We start from the raw sequence: 15,363 nt of genomic DNA, 5'->3' as shown, positions 1-15,363 counted from the left end.
CGCTCCTCTATACTCATCTATCCTGACTGTATTATAATAATCCACCACATGGGGGCGCTCCTCTATACTCATCTATCCTGACTGTATTATAATAATCTACCACATGAGGGCGCTCCTCTATACTCATCTATCCTGACTGTATTATAATAATCTACCACATGAGGGCGCTCCTCTATACTCATCTATCCTGACTGTATTATAATAACCCACCACATGGGGGCGCTCCTCTATACTCATCTATCCTGACTGTATTATAATAATCCACCACATGAGGGCGCTCCTCTATACTCATCTATCCTGACTGTATTATAATAATCTACCACATGAGGGCGCTCCTCTATACTCATCTATCCTGTCTGTATTATAATAATCCACCACATGGGGGCGCTCCTCTATACTCATCTATCCTGACTGTATTATAATAACCCACCACATGGGGGCGCTCCTCTATACTCATCTACCCTGACTGTATTATAATAATCCACCACATGAGGGCGCTCCTACTAGTTCATGTGTTCTTAATTATTTTGTAACGTGAATAAATAATAATATCCTGTCACTAGATGGCGCTCCTGCTCAAGGATTTGTACTGTGTGAGTTAATGACTATAATCCACAAGAGGGCGCTCCTCATTCAGTTTAAAGTAAATGTGTTACTATGATCTGTCACTGGATCAGTTATTTTCTAATGCGGTTGCTAATACTCTCCACCACAGGAGGGCACTACATAGGATACATTACCGAGTTTCACCACCAGGGGGAGCCTTTCCACTATGATTTCTATAATGTAAGTGAATTACAGCAGTTTACCACAAGAGGGCGCTCCTATAATAATCTACCACATGGGGGCGCTCCTCCATCTGACACGCAGGATCACAATGGCAGTATCAGGAGGGCCTTGTTCACACTGAGCTTTTTCCTCACATTAGTTGCAGTAAGGTAATGTCCACAGTTCACCAGCAGGGGCGCTCCTGTATCTGTCACCTGAGGGCTCCATAGTGATAACCAGGAGATTACTGATTAGATAGGAGGCGCCATTTTGTAGTTGTTTCGTTTTATTGCCAAATCCCTGGTCAGCAGCGCCCTCTCCTGGTGGAAACTGGTCCTGGATTATCGCTAGAGAGATGGCGCCATCTAGCGGTGCCACGTAATATCATTGTTAGCTACATGGCGGATTTCCTCGCTCACTGCATCGCCGCTTTCCTTCCGTTATTTCTGTACTTTGATCTCATGAAAAATGTTTTATGAATGAATCCAATTATTATTTCTATTCAGTTTCTGCTTCATCTCTAATAGACTCTGAATAAAATAGAAGGAGGCGTTGTGGTGCGCAACGTCACATGCCCCACCCACTTCTACAGGACACGCCCCCCCCAAAATACTGAATTAGAACCACAAATACAATAAAAGGCCCTTAAACTAAAACAGACTAGACCGACCTAATAAATAAAGACCCTTGATCAGGCCCCATCCATACAGACCCCAGACCCCATCTCTACAGACCTATCTATACAGTATGGCACCCAGGCCTGCTCCTAAAACTTAGAGAGTGGAATAGGAGGAAGAACGTACGACGTCATCAAGAGCTCCTACACCGGAAACCAGTGCAGTGTGAAGGTGAATGGGAAAAGGACCGCATACTTCCAACAGGCCCGAGGGGTCAGACAAGGCTGTAGCCTGAGCCCAACGCTCTTCAACATCTACATCAATGAACTGGCTACAGCCCTGGAGGCCTCACCAACCCCAGGCCTCACCCTGAACGACCGGGAGGTGAAGTTCCTGCTATACGCTGACGACCTCCTACTCCTGGCCCCCACCGAGAAAGACCTCCAAGAAAGCCTGTCAGTGCTGGAAAAATTCAGCACCACATGGGCCCTACCCATAAACCAGAAGAAGACCAAAATCATGGTATTCCAGAAGAAGGGCCACAATAAAGCCTCCACCACCCCACAATTCACACTGAACGGCTCCACACTGGAGAAAACCAACAGCTACACCTACCGGGGGCTGGAGCTCAGCCAATCAGGAAGCTTCAAAGCAGCAATAGAAACCCTGAAAGCAAAAGCCTGCAGAACCTTCTACGCCATCAGAAGACAACTGTACCACCTCAAACCACCGGTGAGGGTCTGGATGAAGATATTTGACGCAGTCATCTCCCCGATCCTTCTCTATGGCAGTGAAGTTTGGGGCCCAGCCACCTACCCAGACCAGTCAAAGTGGGATTCCAGCCCAACAGAGAACTTCCACCTGGAGTTCTGCAAATACCTGCTCCATGTCCATCGCAACACCACCAACATGGCCTGCAGGGCAGAGCTAGGCAGACTCCCCCTATGGATCACCATACAGAAGAGGGCGCTAGCTTTCCAGGCACACATCCAGGGGAGCGACTCCTACCACCACCAAGCATGGCTAAGCCACCTGAGCAAACCAGACACTCACCAACCAAACAGCAGCCAACCACCAAACCAAAAACACCAACAGGTGATAACCAAGGCCGAAATAAAGGCGACCACAGAGGCAAACAGAGAGCGGTACATTGAAGAATGGAGAAACGAAATAAATAACTTCGAGAAACTCACCGTGTACCAATCCCTACAAAGGGACTACACCATGGCCACCTACCTGGAGAGAATACGCCACCCCAAGCACAGACAGACCCTGAGCCGGTACAGACTGAGCGCCCACAACCTAGAGATAGAGACGGGGCGATACAGGCAGACGTACAAGCCACGGGAGAAGAGACTGTGCCAGCACTGTGACCAGGGGGTCCTAGAAGACGAGACCCACTTCCTGCTACACTGCACCAAATACTCAGCTGTGAGGGCCGTCTACTACCAAAGACTCTCTGCCCACATCCCAGACGAGAAGCGGAAACTCTACATCCTACTGGGAGAAGAAGAGGCCACTGTGGAGATCGCTGCCCAATACGTGTCCAGCTGTCACCAAACCAGAGGAAGATGAGACTCCACGGACTGTTATATTTATCCCAATACACCCGCCCCACCCCACCCCCACCTCCCCATATAGCGGTCACCAACTAAGAGGAAGATGAGACTCCATGGACTGTTATATCCCAAACCACCCCCACCCCACCTCCCCATATAGCGGTCACATAGTTTAAGCTTCTGGCCGTATATCCAGTGCATATATATAATGTGTAATGCCAAGTATAACTTATCGGACAAATACAATATTCTAGAGGGTCTCCCATAAACGCTGCGACAACACAAAGGCCTTATAGCGGATACAGATGTTACTGATAGGCCAAAGACAGATTTTGAAAATAGTTTATAATTGTAGCGCGGATATAGTGGAGAGCCGCAGATGTATTGGAGAGCCGCAGATGTATTAGAGAGCCGCAGATGTATTGTAGAGCCGCAGATGTATTAGAGAGCCGCAGATGTATTGTAGAGCCGCAGATGTATTGTAGAGCCGCAGATGTATTGTAGAGCCGTGGATATATTGTAGAGCCGCAGATGTATTGTAGAGCCGCAGATGTATTGTAGAGCCGCAGATGTATTATAGAGCCGCGGATATAGTGTAGAGCCGCGGATATAGTGCAGAGCCGCAGATGTATTGTAGAGCCGCGGATATAGTGCAGAGCCGCAGATGTATTGTAGAGCCGCGGATATAGTGCAGAGCCGCAGATGTATTGTAGAGCCGCAGATGTATTGTAGAGCCGCAGATATAGTGTAGAGCCGCAGATGTATTGTAGAGCCGCAGATGTATTGTAGAGCCGTGGATATATTGTAGAGCCGCAGATGTATTGTAGAGCCGCAGATGTATTGTAGAGCCGCAGATGTATTATAGAGCCGCGGATATAGTGTAGAGCCGCGGATATAGTGCAGAGCCGCAGATGTATTGTAGAGCCGCGGATATAGTGCAGAGCCGCAGATGTATTGTAGAGCCGCGGATATAGTGCAGAGCCGCGGATATAGTGCAGAGCCGCAGATGTATTGTAGAGCCGCAGATGTATTGTAGAGCCGCAGATATAGTGTAGAGCCGCAGATGTATTGTAGAGCCGCAGATGTATTGTAGAGCCGCAGATATAGTGTAGAGCCGCAGATGTATTGTAGAGCCGTGGATATATTGTAGAGCCGCAGATGTATTATAGAGCCGCGGATATAGTGCAGAGCCGCAGATGTATTATAGAGCCGCGGATATAGTGCAGAGCCGCAGATGTATTGTAGAGCCGCGGATATAGTGCAGAGCCGCAGATGTATTGTAGAGCCGCAGATGTATTATAGAGCCGCGGATATAGTGTAGAGCCGCGGATATAGTGCAGAGCCGCAGATGTATTGTAGAGCCGCAGATAGTGTAGAGCCGCGGATGTATTGTAGAGCCGTGGATATATTGTAGAGCCGCAGATGTATTATAGAGCCGCGGATATAGTGCAGAGCCGCAGATGTATTGTAGAGCCGCGGATATAGTGCAGAGCCGCAGATGTATTGTAGAGCTGCAGATATAGTGTAGAGCCGCAGATGTATTGGAGAGTCGCGTATATATTGCAGAGCCGCAGATATAGTGTAGAGCCGCAGATATAGTGGAGAGCCACGGATATATTGCAGAGTCGAGAGCTTTTCATTATCTTGGAAGAGTTTTTGTTCCTATAAAACCAGAAATGCGCTTTTACGAATGCGAGATATTCTTGTAAGTCGCCATTCACACGGTAGATTCCTGTGCAGGGGATGGATCTGGGCTCTGCTGTGTCTCTGGACTATTCACAGCCCGGGCGGCGGCAGGTACTTGTAGTCTGACATGATATAACACACAGCATACACCTCTATATGTAATGATCTGCCTTATCAGGTACCTTTTGGTATATTCGCTGCTTTTCAGGCCTTCTAGACACCCGGCTGAGGTTCTGGTAGTTTTTCCTATTTAGCACTGGTCGGTGCCAGTTGGAGAAGGACACTGGCCGCCCTAAAGACGTTTCCAGAGGAGTCAGTGAAGGCGCCAGGTTTGGACACAATGCCGTACAGTAGAGGACTCAAGGGGTCACCTGGCTGAGCTTCTGAGGAAAGCGGCCCCCGACAGCCAGCTGGGCCCGGAGATGTGGCGTTTGTTTGTGATGGGATATTGTTAGCAGGCGCGTGCAGGCGTCGTGTACAGAATTTGTGTCAGCTCCGAGTTCAGAACACAGCATGGGAGGACAGACTTCTAGAGAACCTCTCCCTCCATCACAGGGTGTCCTTAAAGGGAGTTTACCAGCTCCAAAATCTCTCCTAGACTGTATATTGTGTTTACTGCAATCCATATGTAATGATCTGAGGTGTGGCGGTATCTATCAGAGCGTCCATTGTCACCTGCAGTCCCTGTACTGTGTATTGGGATCTCTCATCTTATATTAGAGGACTGCACTGGGTGGCAACTACAGGCAAAACTGGATGCACTTGGCAGCATAGTCACGCCCTGGGTGCGCCAAAAAGCTGATTTCTATATTAATTAAAAGTTGATTTTCTATCAGCAAGATTGCAATTTGACACGAAAAGGGTCTGTTCACCATAACTGCCCCTATAACTTGTATAAGTGGATCCAAAGAGGTTTGGTGGTAGTAGACCCTGCAAGATAGGCGTTACACAGCAACTGCAAAATCACAAAATGTCTACAATAATACTGTGATAGAAAAGAGAACGGGGCCAACTGGACTGGCCGGGGCACCAAAACACCACTATGGTCCTTTCACTTCCAGGATTACAGCAGTCAGATATATACAGATACCAGATCTCCCATCTATACAAGCAGGAGGACAGGACTCTCCTCTATCTGGCTTCCATATAGACCACAGATCAGACACCCCAATGGATATAGAGCCCTTATATATACAGAATGCAGACCAGACCCCCATATAAAGAGACTCCACAGCAGACCTCTATTAATTCAGACTAAAGACCAGACCCCCCATTTATACATATTGCAAGACAGACCCTCAATTTATACCGACCACAGATCAGACACCCCTTTTATATACACAGAAGACTATACAGACTATATATACCCTCATAAATACAGATTGTAGACCAGAGCCCCATTTATACAGTCCATAGCAGAGACCCCATCCATACCGAGCATAGACTATCCCATAGATATAGACCAAAGACCAGATTCCTCATTCACACATATTACAGAATAAGCCTCATTTATAGAGACTGCAGATCAGATCTCATTCATAAAGACTACCAACCAGTTCCATCTTCTTAAAGGTCTCAGAGCAGATCTTTATTTCCTACATATCCAAGACAAGACTAAAGAGACTATAAGGCTAAAGACCAATCCCTTATTTATGCAGCGCCTAGACCTCCATTTCTAAAGATTCAAGTTCAGACCATGGACCCCAAATGTTTCAGACCAGACCTCCATTTATATAAACTGCAGACCAAACCCCATCTATACAGACCACAGATCTGGACCCCTATTTACAGATCAAATACCAGACCCCAATTTGTACAGACTGCAGACCAAACATACATATATACTTTAGGTCTAAAGAACCTGGAAGAAGAAATTAAGTCTGAATATAAAACGTACATGATACAAGGAATTCCTGCAGAACAATCCCTATAAGATAATTGGAGAACTTAATCCCGTGTCCCGCTCACCTCAAATGATTCTTCATCCAGAATTCGGGTCCCAAACACGGTGATTCCTTTGGTGTCCACAATGGGCTTGTTTCCTCGGGGTAATGGCTTGGTGATCTTCTTTTTACAGTCTAATATTAAGGTGACTGATTTCTTCTGTACACTCAGAGCTACACGGTGCCATCTGCATGGTGGGAGAAGAGACGAGTGAACAGGAGGACGACAGAAGGAGGGTGAAAGATGCGGAGAGAGAGGCTGAAGACATGGAGGAAGCAGAAGAAGTAATTTGGTGTAAATGTACCAAAGATATATTTACTGACTTTCCATCGGCCAGATTGACCCCGCTGAATATTGGGTAGTCTTCAGGAGCAGGTTTTCCACTCTGATCTTCATAAAGAAAGACAGGAGAACGACCCAACTCTACCCCGAGCTGCTGAACTCCTTGCTCATTGTAGATGGACAGGAGGAATGCCTGCAAGCCACTCTTAGCCCGTACCAGTGCCATGACTGAAAAGTCCTCTGGGAATTTACCTGTACAGAAGGCCAGTGTTAGCTCTCTAGACCAATGTCCCCTCTCACCACGTATTGCCGTGTGCCAGAACCTACCTTGGAAGAGCTGCCGCGTGGGGGCGCTGATCTGAGCTTGCTTGGATATCTTGTAGGCCACATCTCCACCAGTGCTTGATCGTCGAGCTGGGCAAAAGCCAGGGATCCTCTTTACACCTTCAGGTTGTGTTTGAAATTGTAGGGCTTTCAATACGTCCACGGGGTCAGCTATAAGAAGAGGTTAGCAGACTAGTCACATAGAAATCCATGAAGGTTTTATATACAATGAATGACTAGAGGGACTAGAAAATGGTGTCTGGTCTCATGGTGGTGTCTGTGACTTTGCTCATAGGTTAACCTCAACGTTCTCTAAAACTGGTATTGTACTCGATCTTGCCTAGACCGACGGCAACCAACTAATGGGATTGTCCAGCCATGTACGTTTTTACCAGTACTTACCTTATCGACATCCCTGGTTTTCTCTGCCCACATCCCATCTACTTTCCAGTTCCTGGGCACAGAGTATGCCCACCTAATGGTGACACAATGGCCCACCTAATGGTGACACAATGGCCCATGTAATGGTGACACAATGGCCCACCTAATGGTGACACAATGGCCCACCTAATGGTGACACAATGGCCCATGTAATGGTGACACAATGGCCCACCTAATGGTGACACAATGGCCTACCTAATGGTGACACAATGGCCCACCTAATGGTGACACAATGGCCCACCTAATGGTGACACAATGGCCCACCTAATGGTGACACAGTGGCCCACCTAATGGTCACAGTGACCCACCTCAGCCATTGATAGGCTCCGTGGACATTCCTAGCCATTTCCCAAATATTGAGTTAAGGATTGGAGAACTGCGTGGACCCGAGAAGCAGCAGTATGTTGGAGGTGAAGGATTTAGTGGGGTGAGAATATATTATCTCCCATGAAACCCTCTTGTAGTTCTGCAGAGCACTGCGCTAATACCAAACTTGGCAACATTTGGCTTGCAATTCTGTAGGGATTGCACGTGCAGCACATTACACAAAGGTGTGGGTGAAGCCGTGTCCCTTCTAGATGTGACTACACCCATTCAGGACATCACCATACATCCCCTTTGTATATTACCATACCACTATGGTCAGTATATTTGCTGGCTACGCCCAATGACAGTACACAAAGAGACCACATCATATATAAAGTGACTATTACCCTGGCAGCCCGGGAGATTTGCCTGCACTTCTGGGGGTCTAGGAGTTCACCCCTTTTTTCGGAGCTTTCAGGAGAGTTGCCAAGAATAACTTCTATTACTGCAAAGCAACTCAATGGTGTAGAATATCTTCACTATTATAGGAGGAATTGTCTTATGAAGCCTGACCATAGGCCGTATTAGAGAATGGATGCTGGAGACCAGAGTCCACCACTCACAACACTGCACTTTGCACCAAAATGGAGGAGCTGTCCCATGTATGCTGTCCTTGGATGACATGAATGGCTTCATCCTGCATTTTTCCTGCAGGGGAAATGCCTGGCGGGCTGTAACTTCTCTGGCAACATCAACTGTCTGATGTCCAATGAGACAACCATGCGAAATAATACTACAAGACACCCAGATCTGGTGTATCGCCATTAGGTATATCCATGCACCAATATAAGGACATGCCATTGCAGAGGCACAGTAGTCATGCCTCACTATACGACGCCTCCGAATTTCAGAGGTTGAGTCTCACAGGTGTCTGGACGCTGCGCGGCTGAGAGAATGGAAATTGGCGAATGTAAATATTTCACAGTGAAAATGCCAGCAGCGTCTGTTATAGTCATCGAGCTCTTAGTACAACTTTCCCTGTACCCATTCCTATAAATCCACATCCACAGAAGCTTCGCATACACCCTTTCCTGTTCTGCTGTTTTGTATTTTTTCACATACAGTATATACATTATATATATATCAACACTACAATACATACCGTATGTGCACCACAAAAATCTAAACAGATCACAGATACAATGTAGATGCCGCCATATAGTACTACATCCGAGATAGAGACTGAATCCATCATTCCTATCCCCTACAAATCTTCACCTACTATATACACTATATACACTGCGCTCAATAAAACAAGATGGTTTTGCCACCTGTATACACCGTACACTCACAAAAGACTGATCTGTCACCTGTATATTGTACACTCAGATAGAAGACACTGTCACCTGTATACTGTACACTCAGAAGACACTGTCACCTGTATACTGTACACTCAGAAGACACTGTCACCTGTATACTGTACACTCAGAAGACACTGTCACCTGTATACTGTACACTCAGAAGACGCTGTCACCTGTATACTGTACACTCAGATAGAAGACGCTGTCACCTGTATACTGTACACTCAGAAGACACTGTCACCTGTATACTGTACACTCAGATAGAAGACGCTGTCACCTGTATACTGTACACTCAGAAGACACTGTCACCTGTATACTGTACACTCAGAAGACGCTGTCACCTGTATACTGTACACTCAGAAGACGCTGTCCCCTGTATACTGTACACTCAGAGAAGACACTGTCGCCTGTATACTGTACACTCAGATAGAAGACGCTGTCACCTGTATACTGTACACTCAGAAGACGCTGTCACCTGTATACTGTACACTCAGAAGACGCTGTCACCTGTATACTGTACACTCAGAGAGAAGACACTGTCGCCTGTATACTGTACACTCAGAAGACACTGTCGCCTGTATACTGTACACTCAGATAGAAGACGCTGTCACCTGTATACTGTACACTCAGAAGACGCTGTCACCTGTATACTGTACACTCAGAAGACGCTGTCACCTGTATACTGTACACTCAGAGAGAAGACACTGTCGCCTGTATACTGTACACTCAGAAGACACTGTCACCTGTATACTGTACACTCAGAAGACACTGTCACCTGTATACTGTACACTCAGAAGACACTGTCACCTGTATACTGTACACTCAGAAGACACTGTCACCTGTATACTGTACACTCAGAAGACGCTGTCACCTGTATACTGTACACTCAGAAGACGCTGTCCCCTGTATACTGTACACTCAGAGAGAAGACACTGTCGCCTGTATACTGTACACTCAGAAGACACTGTCACCTGTATACTGTACACTCAGAAGACACTGTCACCTGTATACTGTACACTCAGATAGAAGACGCTGTCACCTGTATACTGTACACTCAGAAGACACTGTCACCTGTATACTGTACACTCAGAAGACGCTGTCACCTGTATACTGTACACTCAGAAGACACTGTCACCTGTATACTGTACACTCAGAAGACGCTGTCATCTGTATACTGTACACTCAGATAGAAGACACTGTCACCTGTATACTGTACACTCAGAAGACGCTGTCACCTGTATACTGTACACTCAGAAGACGCTGTCACCTGTATACTGTACACTCAGATAGAAGACACTGTCACCTGTATACTGTACACTCAGATAGAAGACGCTGTCACCTGTATACTGTACACTCAGATAGAAGACGCTGTCCCCTGTATACTGTACACTCAGATAGAAGACACTGTCACCTGTATACTGTACACTCAGAAGACGCTGTCACCTGTATACTGTACACTCAGATAGAAGACACTGTCACCTGTATACTGTACACTCAGAAGACACTGTCACCTGTATACTGTACACTCAGAAGATGCTGTCCCCTGTATACTGTACACTCAGAAGACGCTGTCCCCTGTATACTGTACACTCAGAAGACGCTGTCACCTGTATACTGTACACTCAGATAGAAGACACTGTCACCTGTATACTGTACACTCAGAAGACACTGTCACCTGTATACTGTACACTCAGAAGATGCTGTCCCCTGTATACTGTACACTCAGAAGATGCTGTCCCCTGTATACTGTACACTCAGAAGACGCTGTCCCCTGTATACTGTACACTCAGATAGAAGAGACTGATCTGTCACCTGTATACCGTAAAAAATGGATCTGTCACCTATATACTGAATACTTCCCAACCAACCCAAATTCAGCAGGACAGTCCCAGATTTTGGGTGCTCTCCCACTCTCCTAGATATTAAGTTTACATGTGTCCTCAGGCTGGGATAAGAATACGTCTCTCTCTACTTCCCTGAGTTTATTGGGAATAACAGAGACAAATGGACATGGTTGCTCTATGCTGTTTCCATAACTTCCATAGGAGTAAACAGGGCTTACAGAAACAGCATAATACAGTGAACTACACTGTTTCCATAACTGGAATACTGGAATATTGTAACCCTTATTTACCTCTCTGGAAGTTATGGAAACAGCACAGAAAAGCCACATTGAACTGTTTCTGTAACTCCTGACCACAGCCACATGCCGCCATCTTGGCCATGTGTGACTGATATCAGAAGCTCCTTCAATTCCAGACAAAAAATTCTTCTTTAACCTTTATCAAAGCAAATGAGAAAAACATCATCTTGGCTAATAGTCAGTGTATGAGTTCTGAGGAGGGAATGGTAGAAGGTTATTTCCTCCGCCAGATCTCCCCAACACAAACCAGAACTATCTCAGTAAGGAATGATCTCCATATTCCTGGTCCTGTAAGAAACTTTCTGCCAGCGAAGACCACAAGACGGTAGAATGTAGATATATTCATGGATGACAATATTATCCGAAGAGAAGGTGAACCGTATCAGCTGAAATGCAAGGAAATGGCGTATACAGCTAAAGAAAAGCAACGTAGCAAATGGCTTCATGTGTGGGACCGGCATAGAGACCCAAAAGCAATGATAACCCAGCTCCAAAGCGTTTGGTAAATGTATTAAGTGATGCAATGATGACGAAGAAATGAGCAGCACTGGATGAGTGCAGCCCCGGACATGATACATAGGCATGTATGTGGACCAGTGAGAACATACAAATGTACATGTACAATTACATAGAAATGTGAATGGAGCGGAGTGCCGGAGATCGCTGACCCCTTACAGTAAATGTCTCTTATAAATGACTTACTCAAGGGGGTTCAACTGCTGGAGACCCCCACAATCCTGAGAACAGTAGTTTCCTATATACAAGGGGATCCAAGCCGAGCATGAACAATCTGCTTAGCTATCTCCAGCAGTCCCATAAAGATGAACGGGGCAGCAGTGCACATGTATGATCTGCTCCTCCATTCATATGGGGCAAACTGAGCCCACTGTCTTCTAAAAATCAGCAGATAAAGCTACAGAGAAGACTCCATATAAGACATGGAAGAAAAAAGACACTTAAGCATAGAAGAACATTCAGAAGTAAAGTGTTTGCACAAGTCCCCAAACAAAAGGTGCAGCAAGTAGGGAGCTTGTGCAAATGGAGTCCTTGTACGCTGAGTGACATCCATAAGGAAATACAATCCACCACCTCAAGACCAATAATAACAATAATTAACCCAAGAGCTCAACCCGAGGAACATCAGCAATGTGAAGCTCAAACAAGGAGAAAGACCTTGAAGTTTGGTGAGACTAAGAACAGAGAGTAAGATAATGCTTAGGCTGAGTTCACACGTAGTGTTTTGGTCAGGATTTTGAGGCCAAATTCACCTGACCACAAAAACGGCTCCCATTGAAATCAAAAGAACAGACATGCTCATTCTTCAGTTGGTTTCGGAGCAGAGTGCACTGCACTGGCATCCAGTCGCGGCTACTTGTATTTTGGACCGGAACTTGAGGTGGCCTATATAGGGAATGCTCGAGCACAGACTATGGAAACCACTGAGCAGAAACCCTCACACTACAGGGCCCTTGGAATGGAATCTACTGCTGTGCACTTGACGTACTTTTATGTTGCAGGTGTCTATAAGTGTGATTGTGATGTTTACACCATGTATAGGCAGGCACATTGGTTGGCACGGTCTCTGGTCATGTCTGCAGACACAGTAACATGGCACTATGTGGCACTGCATGGGCTGCAAAGAGTATTGTACAAAAGTTTTATTTAGGTGTGGATAAAAATGCTGGAAAGTAAGAATACTCTCAGAAATCAAAGTGTTAATATAGTTAACAAAATTATCTGAATGAAAGAATGAAAGAAATGTAAACCCCATCAATATTCGGTGTGACCTCTGCCCTTTGCCCTCCATCAGTTCTTCTCGATACTTGCAGACAGTTTTTGGCAGATCTCAGCAGGGAGGTTGTTCCCGCCACCATCTTGGAGGACTAAGCCCAGTTCTTCCATGGATGTTGCTTGTCCAATCCGTCTGTCTCTTCATGTCACCACAAACAGACTGGATGATGAGATCAGGGCGATATCTGTAGGGGTCATATGATCACTTCCAGGAACCTCCTCCAAAGGCAAAGCTCACACCATTCATTCACTTCATTTTGGTAATTGACAAAAAATAATTACTTACTGTACACTCAGAGAGAAGAGACTGATCTGTCACCTGTATACTGTACACTCAGATGAGACTGACCTGTCACCTGTATACTGTACACTCAGATGAGACTGATGTGTCACCTGTATACTGTACACTCAGATGAGACTGACCTGTCACCTGTATACTGTACACTCAGATGGGACTGATCTGTCACCTGTATACTGTACACTCAGATGAGACTGACCTGTCACCTGTATACTGTACACTCAGATGAGACTGACCTGTCACCTGTATACTGTACACTCAGATGAGACTGACCTGTCACCTGTATACTGTACACTCAGATGAGACTGATGTGTCACCTGTATACTGTACACTCAGGTGAGACTGATCTGTCACCTGTATACTGTACACTCAGATGAGACTGATGTGTCACCTGTATCCTGTACACTCAGGTGAGACTGATCTGTCTCCAGTTTTACACTGATCTCTGCTTATTTCTTGTATAAACAGAATTATGAGAGTTGAGGAAAGTTTGGAGAGAAAGGTCAGAGGGACAAGAGAGATGAAGACACAGACAGCGATGGAGAGAAAGGAGCTGGGGAGGGGGCGACTAATGAAAGGAGCTGATGTGAATGGCAGACTCCCAGTAACACGACTCTCTCTCAGTCTGCAGGACTTCCAACCAGAAGCCAGGGAGGAAAAACTCATTACCCTCCACATATCTCAATCCAAGTGGGACTAAGAGACAGAAGGAGAGGAGGAGAGGAAGAGAGGGATGAGGAAAACTGATGGAAGAGAGCAGGTCAATAGACAGAGGCATAGCAAGAGACTTCTGCAAAATCTGTGACAGGCAACTCACGTATAACGTATCATATATAGTACTGACATCCTCACATTGGGAAGAGACACCTTATGGGCCCCTTAAGGCTCCTGAGCCCAGGGGCGTCTACACTTCTGCACCTCCTCACATTATGCCCCTGTCAGTATACTGTACTTAAGATCTATACATGGATTACCTCCTTGTCAGGCTCCAACCTCTCAGGACCTGCACGAAACATCAGTATTGTCCATGTTTCCCCCTCAATGTATATAAATGACTTTAGGCACACACGTGCTTACCCTCCCCGGCTCATGGCGGATGAGATGATCTAGAACCGATTTAAGATGCAATATAAATCAAAATTAAGAAATTAAGTCCAAAAAGTTTAAACCGGTGGAAAATGCCAATGTGACAAGGGACTTTGATCAATTTAATTAATTGCAGTGAGTGCATAAACCTATCCTATACATTGTGATGTAGCTGCACACCTATATGGGCAGACACAATAGTCCAAGGACGGTATCACCATTACTATGTCCAGAAGAGAATCCTGCTACCTGGGAAATGAGGCTACAAACAAATAGATTCAGTGAGAAGCTTCAGGTGTAAGGCAGAGGAGATGCTGCAGCAGGACACCTACATCACTCCTCCTTACACTTCCTTCAGGCCCCCCAAGACGTCTCAAGCAGACAAATAGACATTGAAGATTGTCTGGGGTCAAGGAGCATTTCCCATCCTCATACAAGAAGCTGAAAGCCCCTACACAGGCTCCATAATGGCCGCTGCAGGTGAATGCATCATTTAACATCCCTACAAAGAGTATGTTAGGTGTGAAGAAGAGAATTCTGGTGCAAAGGACAAATAATAATGCAGGATAAATCGTAATATTACCTTGTAATGTCAGTATTAAGGCCAGAAGACGATGCATTATACAGACTGTGTGACAGTAACGTGGCCTCAATAAACAAGGCAAGAGGAGTGACAATAGACCGGGAATCTGCAATATTCTGATAAGTATTGTCTGGTCTACAAAATATTATTCGAACATTCTGGTAATAAAGGAAG

At 45.8% G+C, this 15,363-nt stretch overlaps 1 protein-coding gene across 5 annotated transcripts in view; it reads right to left on the bottom strand.

Annotated features, from left to right (window-relative positions):
- COL11A2 (collagen type XI alpha 2 chain) overlaps window positions 1-15,363 on the bottom strand; it is a 106,412-nt gene that overhangs the window by 66,879 nt on the left and 24,170 nt on the right. For all 5 annotated transcript variants that reach the window (XM_075259551.1, XM_075259547.1, XM_075259548.1 and 2 more), the window contains exons 2-4: window positions 7,184-7,351; window positions 6,898-7,108; window positions 6,599-6,761 (exon numbers count right to left, since the gene is read on the bottom strand). In XM_075259551.1, coding sequence (XP_075115652.1) covers window positions 6,599-6,761; window positions 6,898-7,108; window positions 7,184-7,351 — 542 coding nt within the window. The remainder of the gene's footprint in view (window positions 1-6,598; window positions 6,762-6,897; window positions 7,109-7,183; window positions 7,352-15,363) is intronic.

This window comes from Leptodactylus fuscus, chromosome 11 (genome assembly GCF_031893055.1).
Source record: "Leptodactylus fuscus isolate aLepFus1 chromosome 11, aLepFus1.hap2, whole genome shotgun sequence".
NCBI classification, from domain to species: domain Eukaryota; kingdom Metazoa; phylum Chordata; class Amphibia; order Anura; family Leptodactylidae; genus Leptodactylus; species Leptodactylus fuscus.
The sequence above is the reverse complement of the archived record's forward strand: the minus strand, read 5'-3'. Positions and strand labels throughout refer to the sequence as shown.